This window comes from Acomys minous, assembly GCF_964271855.1.
Source record: "Acomys minous genome assembly, chromosome: 13".
Classification (NCBI taxonomy): Eukaryota; Metazoa; Chordata; class Mammalia; order Rodentia; family Muridae; genus Acomys; species Acomys minous.
Genome location: NC_140495.1, coordinates 94,311,415 through 94,332,742, shown reverse-complemented (window position 1 = coordinate 94,332,742; position 21,328 = coordinate 94,311,415). Strand labels below are relative to the sequence as shown.

General features: G+C 47.1%; 2 protein-coding genes across 3 annotated transcripts in view; one reads left to right on the top strand and one right to left on the bottom strand.

Annotated features, from left to right (window-relative positions):
- The window catches only part of JMJD1C (jumonji domain containing 1C), a gene marked incomplete at its 5' end in the record, with an annotated part of 160,380 nt that extends 144,355 nt beyond the window's left edge, over positions 1-16,025 (bottom strand). Inside the window, one exon of one of the 2 annotated variants that reach the window (XM_084753330.1) lies at positions 15,759-16,025. Of the gene's footprint in view, positions 1-15,358; positions 15,473-15,758 lie in introns of those variants that run through there. The other variant, XM_084753331.1, reaches the window with a different exon arrangement.
- REEP3 (receptor accessory protein 3) overlaps positions 15,510-21,328 on the top strand; it is a 79,210-nt gene continuing 73,391 nt past the window's right edge. Inside the window, exon 1 of the mRNA XM_084753347.1 lies at positions 15,510-15,672. Within this exon, the coding sequence (XP_084609473.1) occupies positions 15,641-15,672 (32 nt within the window). The 5' untranslated portion in view covers positions 15,510-15,640. The remainder of the gene's footprint in view (positions 15,673-21,328) is intronic.

Below are 21,328 nucleotides of genomic sequence, written 5' to 3'. Positions count from 1 at the left end.
TCTCTTCACAGCAACAGACCCAAACTAAGTAAGACGCTGCGTATGGTCTCAGGCATGAAGCCTGCAAGGTACAGAGGAACATGTGAGACCCACTGGTGCTCCTTTGGCTCAAATCGAAGCATGAGGGTAGAATTACACCAAGTTTACATTCAAATTGCACATTCCGGACTGCCCTTAGCTTAGCGGTTACTTCGGCAAAAAGACACTCCTTACAGATCACTAGGTGGCAAGTCTGAAAGATATCCCCAATACCAAAAAGTAAGAAGAAGAAGAAGAAGAAGAAGAAAAAAAAAACGTATCACAGAACTCACACCATACATAAATTACTCAGGATAACAGCTGTAGAGTAGAATTCTGTGGTGTAAACAGGCAAGAACAGGCTACGGGGCAGGCCCAGCTGGCTCTGTCGCCATCACGCCCTGTCCTAGCAGACTCAGAGGGTTCCCATGTGAGGCAGCTACCCACAGAGGCTTCAGGGCCATCAGAACGGCAGGCCTCTTGCTTCATTCTGATCTCCCTGAGATAACCACCTCCTTTCAAGCCAGAAATACCTTCTGTTTGGCTATCTCGGTTTTGCCTGCCATTCTCCCTGGGCTGATAATAACGTCTGCGGTCTCTCTGCCTGGCTGGAAAGGCACTCTAGTCTCCAGAGAGAAACGTTCGCTTCTGCCCAGGGCCCAGGAAAACCTCCTGGCCGAGGGGAAGGAGCTCACCACTAAGGCTGAGCGTCAAGGTGAAGGTCTCTGGGTGCCTGGCTGTGAGCCACTGTGAGCCCTAAATTCCAACGAGCTGCATGAAGTAATCCAAGCTCCTACTCACCAAATGTGTAGGCGTGCAATGTCACGCTAGCCCTACTGCTAGCACCTGATGTACACACAGATCTTAAGTATTAATCATCTTACATAGCTAAAACTGCATTTCCTCTTTCCCTGGCCTGTGGCAAATCAGCTCCAGCACCAACCCTAAATGTTTATTTATAACTCAAAAGTATAAATAAAAGTTACTGAAGACCAAGAAAACCGAGGTCTTAACTGATGAAAACCACAGCCTTCAAATCATACAAAAACCACATCTTACTAGCCCCAACAACAAAAGTATAATGGGAAAATAACCGTTTAAAAAAATAACACTGAAGGAGCCAGGAGTGGGTGGCACACATCTTTAATCCCAGCACTCGGGAAGCAGAGGCGGGCGAGTCTCTTGAGTTCCAGGCCAGCCTGGTCTACAGAATGAGTTCCACGTTAGACAAGGCTACACAGAGAAACCCTGTCACAAACAAACAGATAAAAACAAAACAAAACAAAAACACTGAGGGAAATCTTTTAGGCACAATGAAAGGCATACCATGTATCCAAATACTGGTGAAAATACTGAGATAGATAAATAAATAAATAAATAAATAAATAAATAAATGCCAGAGTAGGATCTCAGGATTCTTGCCTTGGTCACCAGGCATCGATGCATTTGGACTTCTAGACTACTACTGTATGAAAATATTTAAGGAGCAAATTTAGAATGTATAACAAAGAGGAAATGCTAAAATACATGTTTTGGGGAAGCTCTGTACTTATAAAATGAGTCCCATGCTACCATCCCCAAGAACTCAAATACTGCACTGTACTCGGCACCTAGGCTTTTCAACTGGCATTATTATAGTTTGATAGCTGTAGATGTGCTTCGTTTATAAGTGTTTTTCCCGAATATATTCGGGAGCACCACCTGCACGCATGGTGCCTGAGTTAGAGGAGGGCATTGGGTGCCCTGGGACTGTTGTTACAGATGGCTGTGAGCCACCATGTGTGCGCTGGGATTCAAACCGGGGTCCTCTGCAAGTGCAGCCAGAGCTCTTAACCACTAAGCCATCTCTCCAACCCTGAACCCTTAACCAAGGTACTTTTTAAATATTCATATTCGGTAGATTGGCTTGTAGTCCAATTTTAAGGCTTCACTGAGGGTGAATGTAAATAATCTACTGAGAGAGGCCAACCATCTAATTTGTGTATTATTGGGAATTGTCAAAACAAAGAAAACTATAATTGCAAGAGGCAGCTTGCTTTTTAAAAACACAAGCACAGTTATGAGAATGCATCTCAAACGCGTTCCCTCTGAACAACATGTTAGAGTGAAAACACATGTAGGCTATTACTCGCATGCAGACAGGACTCTTTGGTTCTCACTTAATGGGTGCACCTACTCAATTTACTAAACGCACTCTATTGCCACATGTGTCCCCTCAGGGCTGGGTGAGGCTGGGTCTCACTCTGTAAGCCAGACTGGCCTGGAACCCTCATCCTGCCGCAGGCTGCACTGTGAGGATTACACACAGTGGTCCTCATGCCTCAGCTTTGGAGGGTACTGTAATTACAGGCAGGTGCATCAGGCCCAGAAGTTGTGCCACATTTTCCTTTCTGCCTCCCCCACCCCCACCCCCCGCACCCATATTTCCTTCTTTTTCTTTTCTTCTTAAAATTCCATTTTCTAATCGGGGGAGGGCCTGCCCACAGAGGCCAGAAGAAAGGTGTAGGGTTTCCGGAAGCTGGAGTTACAGATGCTTGTGGGCTACCACGTAGCTGGGACATCATCCTGGCTCCTGTGCAAGAGCAGCAAGTGCTCTTAATCATTAAATCCTCTCTCCAGCCCCACTATTTCCTTCTAAATGGCACTATAGCTAAGGGCGCGGTCAAGCTTAAGTCATTTTCCTACATATAATACCACTTTTCCATCAAATTCCACCCACCAACAAAATCTCCTGGTAACAAACTTACAGTTGTATCAAGCAGGAGGGAAGGAAAGGAGAGAAAGAAGCAAACGGGGGTTCAAACAGCAGTCCAACTCCATGCTGCAACTATACTCTGCATACTGTGAATACCTGGGTGTGGCAGCATGCATGTGCAGTCAGAGGACGCTTTTTGGCTGATCCTCTTTTTCACCGTGGGTTGGTTCCCAGATTCACGCACAGGTCACTTACACATCGAACACCCTACCACTGGCGCCATCTCACCAGGCCAAGCTTACTGTCTTTCTAAAATTAAACAGGAAGCCAACAGGCTGGCTTAGAGGGTTAAAAAAAAAAAAAAAAAGGCGTTTAGCACCAAACCTGATAACCTGAGTTTGATCCTGGGGCCCGAATGGTAGGAAGAGAGAAGGGCTTAGGGCTAGGCATGTATGCACACAAAAGTAAACAGAAGGAGATGAAATAGAGTTAGCAAATTGTGTTGACCTATACCTTCCGGGGGAAACGTCTTACTTCCTGTGTTGGTATCACACGCCGATGGCTACCACGGGGGCACACTTCACTCATTTATGTACTCTCGCCTTGATATGGGTATGAACTGCGAAATGTGTGGTAACCAGGTGGACCGCATGAAGACACTTAAGGTCGTCAGAACCACGGTTAGGAATTTACCATGGTACAAATTTCATCCCGCTGACCTCCTCACACCCACGTAAGGTGCCCCCTGGAGCACTGCCGATTTAAAACATTCTTTGCCAAACTACTCTCTCTCTTCTTGAGTTCAACAAAAGACAATCAAAATTTGGAACATCAAAATCTGAGCCGGATGTTTAGCTCAATGGTAGGGGGGCAGTGGCTGGAAGAGAAACTCCGCAAGAGCGCTGACTACCGCTGTCTACCATGGACAGTGGCCTAAGGGCTCGTTTTCAAAGACTTCTATTCAGGTGAAAATAAGATTCTTGACTTCACCACAGAAAAGAATTTCAGGATCCAACTGAGTGAAGCAGATGTTTCTCTGAAAGAAAATTTAATGCTGATTTAAGTATAAAGGTTAATAGAAAGGAACTCGGAGAGAAACTAAGTCATAGTCAAGGGTAGACATGACTCCAAGACCCAAGCAAGAGTCTCATTTAAATGCCTTCACAGGAGACATCTATAGGATTTGGTGGCTCTCAAGTTACACCCTAAAGTGCTGTTAAGAAACATTTCACAGCCGGGCATGGTGGCACACGCCTTTAATCCCAGCACTCGGGAGGCAGAGGCAGGCGGATCGCTGTGAGTTCGAGGCCAGCCTGGACTACAAAGCGAGTCTAGGACAGCCAAGACTACATAGAGAAACCCTGTCTTGAAAAACCAAAAAAAAGAAACATTTCACAGCCAGGCAGAGGTGGTGCACGCCTTTAATCCAGGCACTCAGGAGGCAGGGGCAGGTGGATCGCTGTGAGTTCCAGGACAGTCTGGTCTACAGAGTTCCAGGACAGTCAAGGCTACACAGAGAAACCCTATCCTGAAAAACCAAAAAGGGGAGGAAGGAAAGAAAGAAGGAAGGAAGGAAAGAAGGAAGGAAGGAAAAAAAGAAAAGAAACATTTTGCTCTTTTTTGGCCAGTGAGGTCATAAGATGGTGCTGTGGATAAGAATGGAGTCTGATGGGGAAAAACCAGGTGCTGCACAAGATGCCTTTACTGTAAATGAAGTTCTTAATTCCTAGAAGGCTCTGCAGACCAGGCTAACCTCGAACTCACAGAGATCCATCTACCTCTGCCTCCTGCTGAGATTACAGCGTGCGCCACCTGGCCCAGCTTTGCTTAATCTTGGCTTTGCCTAGTTTTTCTGCCTAGTTTTTCTATCATATCTCAGTTGAGCTCTTGACTAGTATATGCAAGGCCCTAGATTTATTTGATCCTATGCACTGCAATAAATAAAAGAAATTATTATTATTAATGAATTTGTTTATTTATTTAGGTTTTATGAGACAGGGTTTCTCTGTGTAGCCTTGGCTATCCTGGACTTGCCTCGTACGTAGACCGGGCTGACCTGGAGCTCACAGAGATCCGCCTGCCTCTGCCTCCTGAATGCTAGAATTACAGGCATGCCAGGTGTAAAATAAAAATTTAAGATCAAGGTCCAAGCCCAAGTTCTATAAGATAATCCAAGAGAACTATTACTACACACAGACTGTGTACTGGGCAATACGCCAAGAGCTAAAAGGAGTTATTATCTAGCGAGAGCTCAGAATCCCTCAGTAAGGTGGTGCCACCACATGCATTTTGCAAATGGGACTGGGTCTGAAGAGCTAAGCGCATAAGCCCAGCTCCTAGATGGTGGCTGTCTAAGGAGAGAGGGCCTGAGAAATGAATGTGGGCTGCAGGGCCATGCTCCAACAGCCCGCACCCACCTCTAAACCCTTCAGGGATCTACGTGAGGTAACAGCCACTGAGCTGTCTGGAGACCACAGCTAGACTGAGGTTCCATGCACGCTTGGGGTTTTTAGTTCAACTTAGGTCAATTCAGCATAGACAGAGGACTGTACTCTAATTTCGATCTTTGGTTTTAAAAAGGGAAACCATTAATAATTAAAGGTCTTTTGACAATAAGGCATGTTTGTAATGAAGGGCTGAGAGAGGGGAAGACAATTAGGAGACCTCCGCTGTGAAATCCGGAAGACAAAATGGGCCAATGACCTCAGCGATCTGCACCGATCTGTCAGGAGAGGACTGCAGAGCACTGCTCCAACAAAAATGTCTTCGCTGATCCTAAAGCCCCTGTCCAATCCATCCCTCTGCTGACCTCTCCGCACCCCACGCTCCAATGCCCCGGCCGCTTTCCATTGTCACGGAGGGCCTAAGCAACTTAACTCTCAGCGACTCCCCCACGGAGCAGAAGCTGAACAAAAGCAGTGCAAGGTGACCCGTGTTTATTCTTTGTTGCAAACCCCCCAAGCAGCTCTTTTGGCCATTTGTTCAGCCCCTCCCATCCTTACTTTAATTCTCTGGCTATCTGTTAACTAATCCGCCCTCTGACAAGCAAGCAGCTGAGCGTCACTCGCTCATCCAGCCTTCTCAACTTCTACTTGGTGTCCCGCAGAGCCTCCTCTGAAATCTAGATCATTCTGAAGTTGATTAAAGTGGTGTCCGTGAGCTGCATCCTGTTTCCCTAGCACGCCTCCTTGAACTGCCACAAGCCACTCTTCTGAGATAACATGGTCACTCCAAGCCGGCTGATTTCTTTGTTTCTCTTCAAGGCTTTTTTTTTTTTTTGGTTGATTTGATAAATTGCACGGCCTGAGGGTGATAAAACAACCTGTTTCTGTGCCTTCTCAGGTATAAACAGCCACTCAAAAATCCTAAGGCCTCCTGGACATTGGGAGACCAAAACAATGAAACAGGCCAGGCAACATTCCTGCACTAACAACTTACAGCATAATTGGAGGAAGAGCAGACAGGCAGGAAGAACAGAAGCTGATGGTAACTGCTACCGACACCGACGGGGACGGGGAAGAGTCCACGTGAGGCTAGGGAGGTTGGGTAATAGATGGAGGACAGAGGTGCCTTGGAATCTGGACCACACTAAGAAGGCAGTCTGAGGAGCAGCGTTTTAGTCAGAGTCTCCAGCCGGACTTGCCAGGTGCTCCTCCTGAAACAAGGACCGTGAAAGGCCCCAGGGAAGTTAGTAGGACGCCATGTTTACAGGAGCAGGCAAAGGGCAGGGACATAGTTAACACAACATCAATTTGGGAAACATGAGAAGATCAGTGCACATGAGGCCCTGTGGGCCAAGATAGAGTCTAACCAAAGTACAGGGAAGCCGCCGGTATGGGAACAGGAGAAGCCGCACCGTCTTCACACATAAGTACCAGAAATCCCACGCTGGCAGCTGGGAGGAGGTGGATGAGAAGGCACACTGATTCAGAAAGGTAGAAATTAATGCCAGCCAACACGGGAAAGTGAGGTCACATCATGAGACATAATTCTGTTTTTTCCATGCATGGCTTCTGGCCCCAAGGCAGGGCATAGAACCTTTAGTACTTCCCTTCCCCTTCCTGCCTTTTAGCGGCTCATAAAATCCTCTCACCTGCCCCTGCGAGTGGGCTGTAACTCCTTCCTCTCTAGGGAGGCCCCACCCATCCCCTCTAAGAAGAAATGGTGCACAGATAGCACAGTCTACAGCACAGTCCTCACCCAGACTACCTTATAGCCAGGGAACTGACCCTGTCTGAGCACATCTTGGCATGGCCGTCGACACCTCAAACACACAAAGAAGTCTCCAAAAGGGACACACCTCAGGTGGCACCCCAGAAGGGCCTTGAAGCTGGCGCCCCTTCCCGTACCTTACCCTACGACTGACTCTCTTTTTCCATGCTTACAAGGTACAGATAAACAGAAGAACACCTACTGAGATTCTGAGGTGCTGGAGGACCTAAGGAGCACTGTAAAAAAAACGTGGTGGGCTCAGTGATGCACATGCCACCCTGACAGGCACAAGGCCACGGATGCAATCGCCAACACGAGGCAGGCGGAGGCAGAGAGGGAGTAAAATAAGAAAGGGAAAAAAAGTAGGGGCACACGCCACAGAAGCCGAGGCGTGCAACTGGCACGTGAAGAGGTGGTGGGAAAGTCTAAACACGGAGTCTGTGACCTCTGCAGACTGGACTAGCAGACTTCAGGCTTGTGTCTGCTGCAGAGCCCACAACAGCTAGCCTTTCTGTGCTAGCCTTTTTACTGCTATTTACCTGTGGGAGATCCTGCCGATCGGATCACCTTTTTGAGGCAGCTTATTCCTTCAAAAAAGAACAATTTCTCCCTTCCTTTTTAATGTCTTCAAATCAGTGTATGTGGTACATTATCCTGGCAGCTGTCGTCGCCTGAACATATGTTCTTTTTTTCTAGAGTGAAAAGTATGCATCTCCCAAATTCCATGGTCTCATCGCAAAAGCTGTCTGGAATATGTGCGATGAATTGTTACTAATCTCAAAACATCTCATCTCCATGAGGGTGTGCCCACGTACAAGATTTCTCGCATTTCCGTGCTCAATTCCCTTAGTAACTTATAAATAATACCCTAAAGGCGAACAGTCTGGGGTACCACGCCTTTAATGTCTGCTGATGATACCATTAGACCTGGAATCGCCAGCCCAGCCTTCCAGGCTAACCCAGGCCGTAGCCTTCCTTCCTCAGGAAGCCTTTCAGCAGGCCGCTCATCTGGCGGGGACATCAGCTGGGAGTCCACATTTATAACAGAACACATGACTCCTTCATGTCCCAAAGCGTAACTGATTTTCCCCACGTCCACTGGACTTGCTGACTTTATTAGTCTCTTCCTGTAGACCCCTGAGTAAGCTTCTCCTGAACAGCAGGTGAACGGTACACAACTGGTCTTTACGCCAATCTACAGAAAGAAACCTAGCAACTGTTGGGGTGTGCAAGGCGCATCATGCTGTCAAGCAGTTAACATCTGCCAGAATGAACGGTGCCATGTGTGGGTCCGGAATGTTCTCGCAAGGCTCACTTGTTGGAGCTTCCAGCTGTTGGTACTAGTGGGAGGAAGTAAAAACTTGGGGAGCAAGGGGGCATGGCTTTGAAGGGTACCATGGCCCTGGCCTACCTCTCCCCCTCCTCCTGAGAAGTGGAGCGGGAAAGAGCTCTGGGGAGTTCTGCCTCAGGAAGACACAGGGAAAAAAAAACCCTAGCCAAGTGACCCTGGATGAGACCTCTGAACGTCCCTTTGAGGTGACTTTTCAAGTATTTTGTCACAGTGACAGCTGGCGGAACACAGATGGCAACCATTCAGTGTCGACAGTTTATTTTTATTCTTTTATGTTTTGGGGGCACTTAGACATGCTCACTGCGGACTCTACTATTAGGCTATCCCCCTATAATAATATTTTTTTTAGAATACGATGGACTACTTGTCACATACCATAAACATTTGCATATGTAGAGGAGGCAAAAACAACAACAACAACAAAATGCTCCAAACAAGAATGACAAATATACTGACATACACTCAAGCACTGACAATATTACACAGCAGAGGAAATCCAGGACCCTGTCTTCTAAGGATATGAAGAACGGAAATTCAAGGACCGACGGGACTGACGTTCTAACCTTTCCAAGGTCTCGGCTATGTGAGTCTGAGAGCTTATTAACAGGAGTTCACAAACTTAAGAGTCTGTAGTAACCACGATGATCCTTTAATATAACTAATTACACTCTAATTATAATTTGCTTTAAAAGCTTCTGAACCCCAACTAGAGATGATGAGATGGTTGACCTGGAGCGAGCACAAAATGGATTCAGGCAGCACCATGAGGGATTTAAACAGAAGCCCTTTACACATAAGTGTGAGATACGACAAATACAGTCGGCTTTTAAGATGCAAAGGAGTTAAGAGCTGGGAGATACACAGTCTGAAACAACAGGCCTGGATCAGGCCTCGGGACAGAAATGCACAATCAAAAAGGCCTGGTGTCCATGGCAATGTAAGAATGGGAGCAAGCTGTCCTCTGAGATATTTAAATTCATCTTTGCATTCTCCACAGACGACTTGCGGGCACTGGCACATTCTCGGCGATACAGTCATTTGGTGGGCAGACTGGCAGCTGAGGAACTCTATATCCGGTTTCCTTAATAATCATGACACTGGGGCCGGGCACAACGGTGCAGTCTTTAATCCCAGCACTCAGGGGACAGAAGTCAGGCCCATCTCTGGAAGATCTACATAGGGAGACGCTGTCTTTGACTTATTAGATGTGAACACATGCAGTGCCCTTCACTCAACTTCCCTTCGTTTACCACCCTTACTGGCTGGTGCCCGCACACCGTGTGTATAGGTTCATGCCACGGCATGCTTATGAGCATCAGAGGACTGCTTGGAGGAGTCAGTTCTCCCCTCCCATGTGCCTGCTGACAAGCCTAACAGTGGTGCCTCAGTGCCATCCAGGGACACACACACACACACACACACACACACCATTTCTAATTGACAATCCACAGCTAACACCAAGGCCCTTTTTGATCTTGTACATCCTACAGATTCCAGCACATGTCATTACTCCTATGAACCACTGCAGGACAAGAACAGAAAAGTTTTATTATATTTCAAATCTGCTCTCTGTCTGTTCATTCCTCACACCCCCCCCCCACACACACACACACATACAACTATGAGAGAAGCTTATCTTATTGCTGGGCATGGTTCTGCCTATTCAGGTCATGTGATTGAAGCCCTACAGCACACAGACTTTTCAGGAAGTGTTTCTTTCATAAGAATGTGGGGTGAGGTTTCCTGGACTGTACGGTTTCCTTTCCTCTACAACTGTCTACACTTACTATAATTTATATAGACCACCCACTAGCAGACATCTTGGCCCCATGTTAGTTTCAGCAATTGTGAATAATAAACCATACACAGGTTCCCCTGGAGGGTCTCACCATCACTGGAGGGTATCACAATCCTTGGGCAAACCAGGTTAAGAGCGCATTTGGTTTGGGAGAAACTGTCTTCCAATGTGGCCGTGCCATCTCTGTGCACACGTCAGCAGTGTGCTGCACTCGGGACAGCACCTGGGGCCCCAGCACTGGGGCCACCTTCACAGGTGTGGGATACACCCCCACCTTGTCAGCCTGGGACGGATGAGGGTGTGGCACTTTTCACATCTTATTTGTCACAGGTATTTATTTCCTCCTTGGAAAGGTGTCCCAATACATTTGACCTATTTTGCAATCGTTGCTGGAAAGCAACGTGGATGGGGGTATCTGCGTCTCGCTCTTTCCCCAGCTTCAAGAAAGCAAGCACCCAGCTCTTCCCCCATGAACTATGAGCAGCTACAGTTCTGCTGACATTCTTCACCAACAAGCGAAGGCCCTCTCTCTATCTCTGGTGAACACTTTCAGAAAGAACTGGCCTTGGACTTAAGTACTTCTCCTTCCTGTTTTGTTATATGTATTGTTTCTCTTTTTTAGCCTGCTGATGTATTGACTTGAGTGATTTTCTAGTATCAGCTCAGCTTGGCATACCTGGGATGCCCCACTTTTTTACAGTCTACAACTTTTCATACACTGTTGGGCTCCACGTCTGGCAGTATCTTGTTAAAGATTTTTAGATCTCTGTTCATGAAATGGTGGGGCTCTTGTTTTCCTTATGTATTTCTGACAAGTAGCTGTCCACTAAAATCACTTTATACCTCAAAATGCTCAAGCTATTACCAAGAAGGAGGTGGGGGGGAGGATTTCAGAACATTACGAAATCTGTTGGGTTTTTGTTTGTTGGCTGTTTGTTTTTTTTTTAAAGGCAGATGTAACCAAAGCCTCTCCATATGTATCTTCTCAAAGAGAAGGCACTTGGGTAATGTGTTCCTTAAGTATTTGGTAGAACTTAAATATAGCTGGATTTTCTGAAGGGAACTGGATGACTGAAATGGAACAAAGGGACTTGATTTTTACCATTTCCCTTTTCAATTTTACTTTCTTTGGGATTACAATGCAACAACATCAGTAGACATTTTTAAATTTTTCTGTTTGAATGGTAAGCAGTCAAAGGATAGAATCAAGTATTTCAGCTTTCGGAAAAGCAGAGCACAAACTCCACCGTTTTCTTGATCTGGCAAATCTTATCTTTTAAAATAAGGAACTACGGATCAATCTGTTCTGTTTGAATGAGTGTTGAAGCGCCTCAAATGTGCAACACGTGTTGTCTCTTGCCACTTAACACAGTATCATTTTTTAACCAGGAAGAAGGGAACGGCTCTCTGGGCTTAATCCAGGTTTCAGGTGAGGCTACTTTCTAAATGTAAAGGCCTGAAACAATGCCAGCTCCAGGGTGAGCTTCCAAGAGCTGGCCTTTAAAGATGCTTTCCTTTCCTTTCCCCAGTGTGAGCCTGTAAGCACCTCTCATCCAAACCCGGACTGACTTAACTCCCAACCTAATCTGTCTATTCTAATGCAATCTTATCGTACATTCAGCATCATCTCTTTATGACTCAGTCTCCAAGCAGGATGCCAAACTCTACCTTGGCTGCAACCATTAACACCCAAAAGAGACAGGCTGGGAGGAAAAAAAAGGCAGGTTCCTCTGAGGCAGATAGAAAAAGATCAAGTTTCTTCTTCCAAGTCAGTCTCCTCTCCCCCACACCCACACCCATGTTCTCTAAGTTACTATTAAGGTAATTTGGTAATTTTAGCCTTTTTACAAATGAAAGTATTTTCAATTATTTAAAAATACTTTCCCATTAGAAATGGGAAGGTGACCTGGTATTCAGTCTCATTAGCATATTCATAAATAATTACATGACTAGATACTATCTCTGTACCCTGTAATTCCGCTCTAACATTGGAAGGTCTCTTGGTGTCTGTCTGTCTGTCTGTCTGTCTCTCTCTCTCTCTCTCTCTCTCTCTCTCTCTCTCTCTCTCTCTCTCTCTCTCCCCCTCTCTCTCTGCCTCCCTTACTTTCCTACTCTCTGTTGATTTGCTAATAAGTGGGCTCCTTTAACATGCAAAAGATGTACATTCCACTATCTCCAAGAACAGCTAAGTGGAGATGTGGTAGTGAAAGCGCCTCTTTTAAATGAGCCTTAAAGCCCCTTTACATCTGATCACTGATCACTACTCATTAACATATTCTTTCCAAACAAAACACACTGTGACTCACCGTTCTTCTCATTCCTGGTAAGAGAAATAGGTCTCCTGAGGAAACGTCCTCTGTCCTACATACCCTGCCTCCCACCAAGACTGAACTCAGCATCCACAGAATAAAGTGTCCTTGCATAACACAAGGATGGAAGCACTCCCCACACAGCACACAAACAGAGCTGAAATGTAGAAACAAAGCGACAGCTTTAAATGTTTTCCTAGCTTCTATACAGGAACGGCAGCAAGCAGGCCGAGGAAGCCCACATTATAAAAGCTACTGCTCAGAGCTGGAGGGAACTGCTCCACCGTGACGACCACAGCTCCGATCCCAGCACCCCCACCCCACCCCTACTCAGGTTCTTGTAACCTCCCCCAGCGGGGTGAGGGGCAGAGACAGGAGGATGAGTGGGGCTCGCAGGGTGCCAGCCTAGCTGAAAACATGAGCTCTCCAAGTTCACAGTAACCTGCCTCAAAAGACTTAAGACACAAAACAGAGGGTGTCTGACCCCCTCTGGCCTGAGCCAGCCGGGGCAAGCCCCTACACACACACACACATACACACACACACACACACACACACACACACACACACACACACACACCCATTTCCTTTTCTCATAGCACCAAAGCCTCCTCTTACAAGGGGAAGCAGGTATCTAATGGCCATCAATTAGCAGACTTCAAATGAAAGTATCTGGTCCAATACAAAAGTCTCAGGTGCAATAACAGAAACAACAAGCAGCCACCTTGAAAAGCTGGGCGCTTTCCACCAGAGGCTCCTCCCAGGATAAACTGACTCTTATTTAGGCCAGCAGTGCTCAGCTTTCCTGTGGCCCTTTTGGAAAACACTTTCCAATGTCTAACCGCTCTAAAATGAACCGAGTAACTAACTTTGTACGGAATTCCAAACAAATCCACCTATCCTAAACAAAACAGTAAGTGCAAGAGAAAAAGGAAAGTTAAGTGATATTTTTAAAATAAAGCATGTCAACAGATGCATGCTGGGACAAAATGGGCTGGTAACTGGACGTGACTGCACTGCAAACCTGTTTGTGATGCACTGATCCAGAACTACAAGCAATTTCTAATCACCTTGTGAACAGAACAAACCTTCCTTTAATGTACACAAGAGGAGTGTGCGGAAACAGACCCAAGGAACTTCAGTCTTGGATTAAAATATATATATATGACTGAAGTGGAAATTTCAGGCTCAGATAATTACAGACATTACAAGGACGTCAAGCATGATACCCCTAAGCCATGGAGGATACAGGAACATTTCTTTGTTCAGGATGTCCCACACATAGCAGAAAGTATAGCTGCCCCACCCCCCTCCCCTCACAGGCTAGTGGCTAATCCTAATTACGACCACTACGAAAAATAAAAAAAAATAAAAGCTTGCTAATTTCCCCCTAGAGAGCAAATCCCCTGGGCCAACTAGCTCCCACCCAAATCCAGGTATGAATCACAGTATTGGGAGTTCAGCTCTGTTACCTATAAACTATGTGAAGTTCAGTTCTCTAAACCTCCCCGTTTCCATGGTACCAAAGGGCTGTCTGGAGTGTCAGGATGACTCAACAGCACTGTAGCAAGCACACAGGGTTCGCGGTTTACAACCCATGGCTTTTCTGAAATAGGAACAAGGGGGCTGTGTCCTGCGCACAATAACGGAAGGGCACCAGTGCAGATGCGGCAGAAGAAACCAAATGCCTAAGAGTGAGGAGTCCAGAAATTTAAGGGATAATGTACACAACTGGCAAGGAAAAAAAAAAAGCACATCAAGAGGTCAGAAAGGTAGAAAATGGGGAAGGAATAAAGCGTTCAAATGAAGGCATCTGTAAAGACATTACAGGCCCTCTTGTCCATGGAAGGATCTGAGGGACACGGAGTGTGCCAGAGAGCAGTGCTTAGACGGCAAACGTGCATCCCCAGTAACGCTGAATAATGGCCAAACTATAAATAAGTACATAAGTAAATAAATAAATCAGAACAAACACACATTATCATTGCAGCCCCTGAAACAATGACACGTTTCCTTAATATGAATAAGCAAAAAGGACTGAAGACCAGAAAGCAGCTTGACCACTTTTCTTCCTGGTTCTGTGCATGGAAATCAGGCAGGCCCCGGCCTCCAGAGTGCTGGGGTCACAAGGCCTTCACCATCAGACCTCGCCTGCTCCAAATTTCTTCATTTATAGGCCTCATGAACTAAAAGGAACTCGTGATAACCCATCCCTGTGCCTTGATATCATTCCAGGCAAATCCAAGCCCTTCCTAAACACATTCATTAGCAATACCTTACATCATCCTTGAAAAGCAGAGGAGGTAAGCTAGATTATTATTAGCCTCTTTTTATTATGGGGAAACTGGGGAACAAAAAAGATTAAATTACAGTATGTCACAAAATGAGCCATCATATTTTCTAGTACTTTAATTAAAGGCTCCAAGCCCACATTACAGACATTATTCTTCCTAGCTTAGAACTTTTACTACTTAGCTTCCACCGGGAGAAACTATGAGAAAACAGCACCTACAGTAACTTAAAGGTCATTTTTCTCATTTCGGTACTTGTCGCCCAAAAATTAGGAGTTTAAAATTCTGGACACTGTAGGAGGTAATCTACCCTTCCCCCTTCTCACCCTCCCCCCGGGGTGGGGGGAATAAGGACACTTAGTAAACAGCACCCAGAGTCCGGAATCCTGGGTCCATGTTTTACTCTGGCTGTGTGGCAGGCAATACAGGAGTTGGCTGATGCTGACGGAAAAGGTGCCCCAGGGGGCCGAACACAGCCTCGCCATCACCGCATGCCCATCACTCCAAACATGACCCCCTCGCTCTCCCTTGGCCCCTGCATTGCACCACGAGCCTCGCGGTACCAACCCCGGCCCGTGCTAGGCCCTGGCAGCCGGGCTTCCGTGAGCACCGGAGCCGCACCTAGCCAGACACTTCCCAATCCCCGCTCCCCCGCACCCGGTCCCCGCTCCCACGCGCTCTCACCGCCCGCCCGGCGTCCCCCGGCCCGGGGAAGCGAGGTGGCCACGCAGGTCGGTAGAGCAAAGCGTCCGCCGGGGTCCCGTGGCCGCCGCCTATCAGCGGAGCGCAGGGGCGGGGCCGGCGGGGCCGCGGGGCCGCGGGCGGGGGCGGGCGGGGGACCGGGCGCCGGGCGGCTCCGGGCGCCGCGCGCACACACCGGGCCGGCTCCCGAGGGCGCCAGCGCGGCCCCGGGGAGCGCGAGCGGGGAGCGCGCGGCCTGCGGTCAGCGGCCCGGCGGCCGGAAAGATGGTGTCCTGGATGATCTCCCGAGCCGTGGTGTAAGTACGGGCGGGGGGCGGGGGGGAGGAAAGGCGCTCGGGGCCCAGTAACCGGGGCCGAGCTCGACGGGCCGCGGCCTGCTCACCGGTGTCCGAGTCGCTGCGGGAGCTCCGGGGCGGCGACGCTGGGAGCAGGGCGCGGGCGGGCGGGCGACGGGCTCTGCTCCGTGGAGCTGCTCCCCGGCGCGCGGAGAGCTCCGCTCGGCTTCCCCTCGGCCTCTCCTCCGCTCCTCGGCTGCGCAGCGGTGCGCGCGGCAGGCGCTGCTCGGCTCCTCTCCTCCGCTGCCCGGCGGTGCGCGCGGCGGTGCTCTGCTCGGCTCCGCGGCGCGCTCCCGGCTGCGGCTCCCGCTCCCGAGACCCGCGCTGCGCGCGGCACCGCCCTGCGCAAGCTCCGCCGACGCTGAGCGCGGGAGGCCGGCGGGGCTCCGGATGCGCCCGAGCCTTTGTCACCAGGTCTACCGCGTTGCGGTGTCTGTCCCCGGGCGGCAGTGCGCCGCTTGGTCACGTGTAGGAGGAGGAGAGAGCGGTGTTAGAGCCCGGACTGCAGAGTCCTGCTCAGGGGTCCCAGGAAGGAGACTGTTCTGGAAAGGTCGGCCAAACCTTGTCTTGGGCCCTGTTTGGGAAGAAATATTGGCTTCGGGGAAGGCACAGGCAGGTGCCTGCCCCCTTTGTTCAGATCATCGGCTTATTTTATTGTGATACAAAGAGAGCTGAGGATGGGAAAGGGGGGGGTGAGTTGTGTTGTTTAATCGGTAAAGGTATTTGAATACAAGTTAAACCGGTTCTCTTCCCATCTTCCACCTTAGCCCTCTTCCACTAACACAGAGTCCCCAAATTAAACTACAGTAATTTAGGTAGAGCCTAGGGACGGGGCTTCATTATTCATGGAGGAGTAATGTCATCTGAGTACCTTAATGAAATGTGTATATGAGGTAACAGGCCTCGCTGATCAGCTTATGATTTGAAGGGAGAAAATGACATTACTTCGGCTTTTTATTAGTATTTGTTTTTACTATGGGGAAAGAGCTAAATTTTATAACTTGGTTTTATTTAATTTAGAAGCAAACAAGGTAACCTAATTTGCAATGGGTTCAAAATTTGTCATCTCAGAAAAACGCCTCCAGCTTTAAAGTCTCCAAACTTCTTGTGTTCATCTTAAAATCCAAAATAAATAAAGTTATTACCATGGATGCCTTCAAATTGTGTTTAACCTCTTCCAGGGCAATCTTTGGGTTTCCACATAACCCAGCTTTCTTAGCTTTCCAGAAATCTCTCAACTATTTTTGCCCAGCCCCTCAAATTAAGTGCCCCTTTAAAAAGCTGGTTTTGGTTTTTGATCTCTTATTTTTTTTTTTTTATTATTGGAAGTCTAGTGCTACTTCCAATACAAAGGTCAGTACTACGTTGTCGGTCTCACTGAAACGGACATTTCATGTACACAGATATGGCCAGCACAGGTCAGAATGTCACGTCTTAGGAGGAGTTATATCCAGTGTAATACCTGGTGTTACACAAGGGAGAGATTATACGTGGTTGGAGAGTCATCAAAGAAGGCAAAAAAAGATTACATTCAAAATAGACCTTAAAGAATGGCAGGCAAAGAGGAAGAAGGAAAAGACTTCTCATTGGGTGGATCGGTGTAAACCACAGCCCAGGTAGTAGACTGCAGAGTGAGAACGCAGGACAGCAGGGAGGAAACGCCACCATTGCTTTACGAAAGAGTTTGTAATCCCAAGCAGAGGCGGTGGAGGAGGGTGCCACACTGGAGAAAGCGTGCACTCCTGCAGTGCTAGCCTGTGGAGTGTAAGGTCTGGGGTGACGGGAAAGCAGCACAAGGTGACTTAAGAAAAAGGTCGTTAAAAGACGCATCAGTCAAGAGTGAAGAAATGTATTTCCCTGGGTCCAGCACAGTGGAAGCACACTTGTCAGGGAGCACTCAAGTTATTCTGTGTGTTCCCCGTGTGCTCTTGAGTTTGTAGGCATGAGAGCAGTCCTCACATCTGCACAGACCCAGGCACGCGTTCTGCACCGTCACGTAGAATTTACTTATGGATGTTGTTCATAGCCTACTGAAACAGCCAGTTGGTTATAAACAAGATCAGACAGTTTTCTCAGCCTGAGCCTCTGGTGGCACCGGTCAGGGACAGAGGACACTCCATAACCAGAGCTCCCAGCATGCGCAAACAATTCTGCACAGACCAAGGAAAGAATAATGGCTTTAGACTCAGACCTAGGTGGCATGTAATAGCTGTGTGACCCCTCTAAGCATCCCAAGCCTACTTGAGCTTAGGTTGTCCAGTTATTTTATTTTGTATCATGTTGGGGTGTCAGGGGACAACAGCAGGAGTCCGTTCTTTTCCTTCCACCATGTGCGTCTCAGAGATTGAATTTAGGGACTTAGACTTGGCAAGCAGATAGAGAGTCTCCTCATCTTAAAACAATTCTCAAAAAATCAACTTACTTAAAACGTCACAAGACCAACAAATTAACAGGTTTTAAAGTAGTGTGTGTGTGTGTGTGTGTGTGTGTGTGCGCGCGCATGTGTTTTGCCTGCCTGTATACATATATGTGTACATCTCTGCAAGGCCCCAAAGAGGTCTTCATGCACTGTCAGATCCCTTGAAATGGTAGTCACAGGCATTCATGAGCTGCCATGTGAGTGCTGGAACTGAGCCTGTGTCCTCTGTAGAAGTAAGTGCTCTTAAACCACTGAGCCAGCTCGCCCATGAGCAATTTTTAAGGGCCGGCAATGTGAGCCTACAACATAATACTAAATTCATATACACTGCCCATACCTCAAATCCTGAAAGGGTTGACTCAGAAACTGAGGGAAATCCCTGGTTTTCCCTAAATTCTCTTAGCTTATGTTATATAGCACTGTACACAAAATCAAAACTCACACCAGCTTGTCTGAATTCAAATATTAGTTCTGTCACCTACTGACAGTGACTCAACCTTATAAGATAAGGTGTGTTCTTATATATAATGCCCATATGCAGCGTCTGATGAGTAGTAATTATTCTGTAAGTACCAGTAGCTGCTTTCAGAAAAAGGAAGATGTACCCCCCAAATACCTATTAAATTTTAGACTATGTTAAGTTTGCCCCTCACTAAGCCTGTGTTTAGATAACAAAGTTCTACATACAAAAGTTTTATGCTATAACACTTAATTGGGAGTGTTCTAATGCAGGTATGATTCTACAGTGAACACCCTCCACATACATGCCTAGGGTAAGTACATGAGGAGTTCTGAGTCAAGCTTTATGTTTTCATGATCATTGATCTAAAACAGCAAATTGTTTTCCTAAAAGATGTTATTGTCTTCTGTTGCCTCAGCAAGCACAAGAACTTTCTCAAGATGCAGCCAGGAAGCATGGTGCTAGTAGCACACGCCTTTAATCCCAGCACTCGGGAGGCAGAAGCAGGCGGATCTCTGTGAGTCTGAGGCCAACCTGGTCTACAAAGGGAGTCTAGGACAGCCAAGGCTACACAGAGAAACTCTGTCTCGAAAAAACAAAAAGAAAAAGCCTGGCATATTGGTGTTTTGTTCCTTAATATGTACGATAGGTCTTTTTTCTTTTGTACTTTGTGTCTTACTACCAAGGTCAAATAATTGCCCTAAGATTTATTTACTATCTTATATAAACAGTCTGTGTGTACTTGATCCTTTGCCTCTGTGTACTTCTTGTCTGTCTTCTCGGAGTGCCTTACTGGGTAAGGAGACTCAGAGCATTTCATGTTGGATAGAAATATGTTTTAATCTAATTTTACTTCTCTTTTAGATGTTATTTATAGTTATATAGTCCATACTTTTAATGCTGTGTGTGTGTGTGTGTGTGTGTGTGTGTGTGTGTGTGTGTGTTGGATACATAATGTGTGCACACGTGTGGGCAGGTTCATGTCAACATCCGGTGACTTCCTCTCTTGCTCTCCACTTCCTCATTTGGGACTGGGGAGCTCACCAGTTGTCTAGTCTGGCTGGCCAGCAAACCTTTGGGACGCATCCTCCTGGCTCTACTCCCAAGCACTGGAGCCACAGGTGCATTTGCCATGCCCAGGTTTTTTACGTGGGTGTGGGAGAGCTGAGCACAGGCCCTCATGCTTGCACAGCAGGCCTTTTTGCCCACTGAGCCATCTCCCCCACCCTTTAACAATATTTCCATTTGCTTTTGTTTGTTCTTGCTTATTTGGCCAGCATTCAGATCAAACCTAGGACCTTGTACAAATGTCCTACCACTGGACTCCGTCCCCAGCTCTCAATAAACATGTTGGTTTTCTTTAACTTTATGTAAACCCAGATGTTTGATAACTATACTTTTCTCATATACAGTTGACCCATGGAGAGCTCTCTGTTTCCTTCTCACATAAATAACACATTGTTGTTTTTGTTTTACCATAATTATATCATCTGGCAGCAGTAGTAAAAGCTGCCTCCTCCTTTCTTAACTGTGTTTTCTGGTTTCGTTTTTGTTGCTGGGACAAATACCCCAACAGAAAAGCAACTAAGGAAAGGAAGAGTTTATTCTCATTCATGGTTCCAGGTGAAGTCTGTGAGTGCGTTACGTCACATCCGCAGCTGCAGTTGCTTCCCTTTAGGTCTCTTCTCTTGTGTACTGTTCCGGGCCTAAGAAATGGTGCTACCCACAGTGGTCTAGAGCGCCTTACATCAGTTAACACTCATGACTATTCCCCCACAGACATGCCCACAGGCCAACCTGAGCTTATCTTTGGAGAGTAAGTTGTATACCTAAAAAGTGTCCTCGCCTCTCTCCAGCATGTGGTTTGACCCAGCTGCCAGATATTCCTTGTGAGCATCCCTCTGTCTTATCACCTCCCACACCTTTAAAAACACTCCTTTATCTTGCTATACTTCTCTTCTTATCTCTTCAGTCCCCTCCCTCTCTTTCACATAAGAATACCTCAAAAGAGGGGCTGGTGAGATAGATGCCTCAAGATGTTAAGAGCACTTGTTGCTCTTACAGAGGCCCTGGCTTTAGTTCCCAGCACCCAAGGTCTGTAACTCCTCTCCCAGAAGATCTGACATCTCTCCTGACTCAGCCACCAAGCATGCATATGGTATATGTGCACACGGAAAGTCAGCACATCATACACATAAACAATTTTTTTTTAAGATTTACGTATTTATTACTAAAAAAAAAAGATTTATTTATTTATTATTAAGCATACAGTGTTCTGCCTCCATGTACACCTGCAGGTCAGAAGAGGGCATCAGATCACATTACAGATGATTGTGAGCCACCATGGGATTGCTGAGAATTGAACTCAGGACCTCTGGAAGAACAGCGAGTGCTCTTAACCTCTGAGCCATCTCTCCAGCCGCAACATTTTTTTTTTTTTAAAGAATACCTCAAGAGAATTAAGTAGTCTGTGTCCTGCCTCCTCTACTTTGTCTCCTGTGGGGACACTCTAGACTGCATCCCTCAGGCTCTCCATCACCTCCCACTGAAGCTGTTTTCTCCCTCAGTGGAGAGTGCTGGTTGCTTGTGTGCTGTGTGTGTGAGTGCCTGGCACCCTCAGAGGGCGGATGTTGTACTCTGTCCACACAGGAAACCCAACCTGAGCCATGTGCAAGGGCAGCAAGTGCTCTTACCAGCTGAGCCATCCCTTTAGCCCTACACCAGGCTTTCTTACCTTT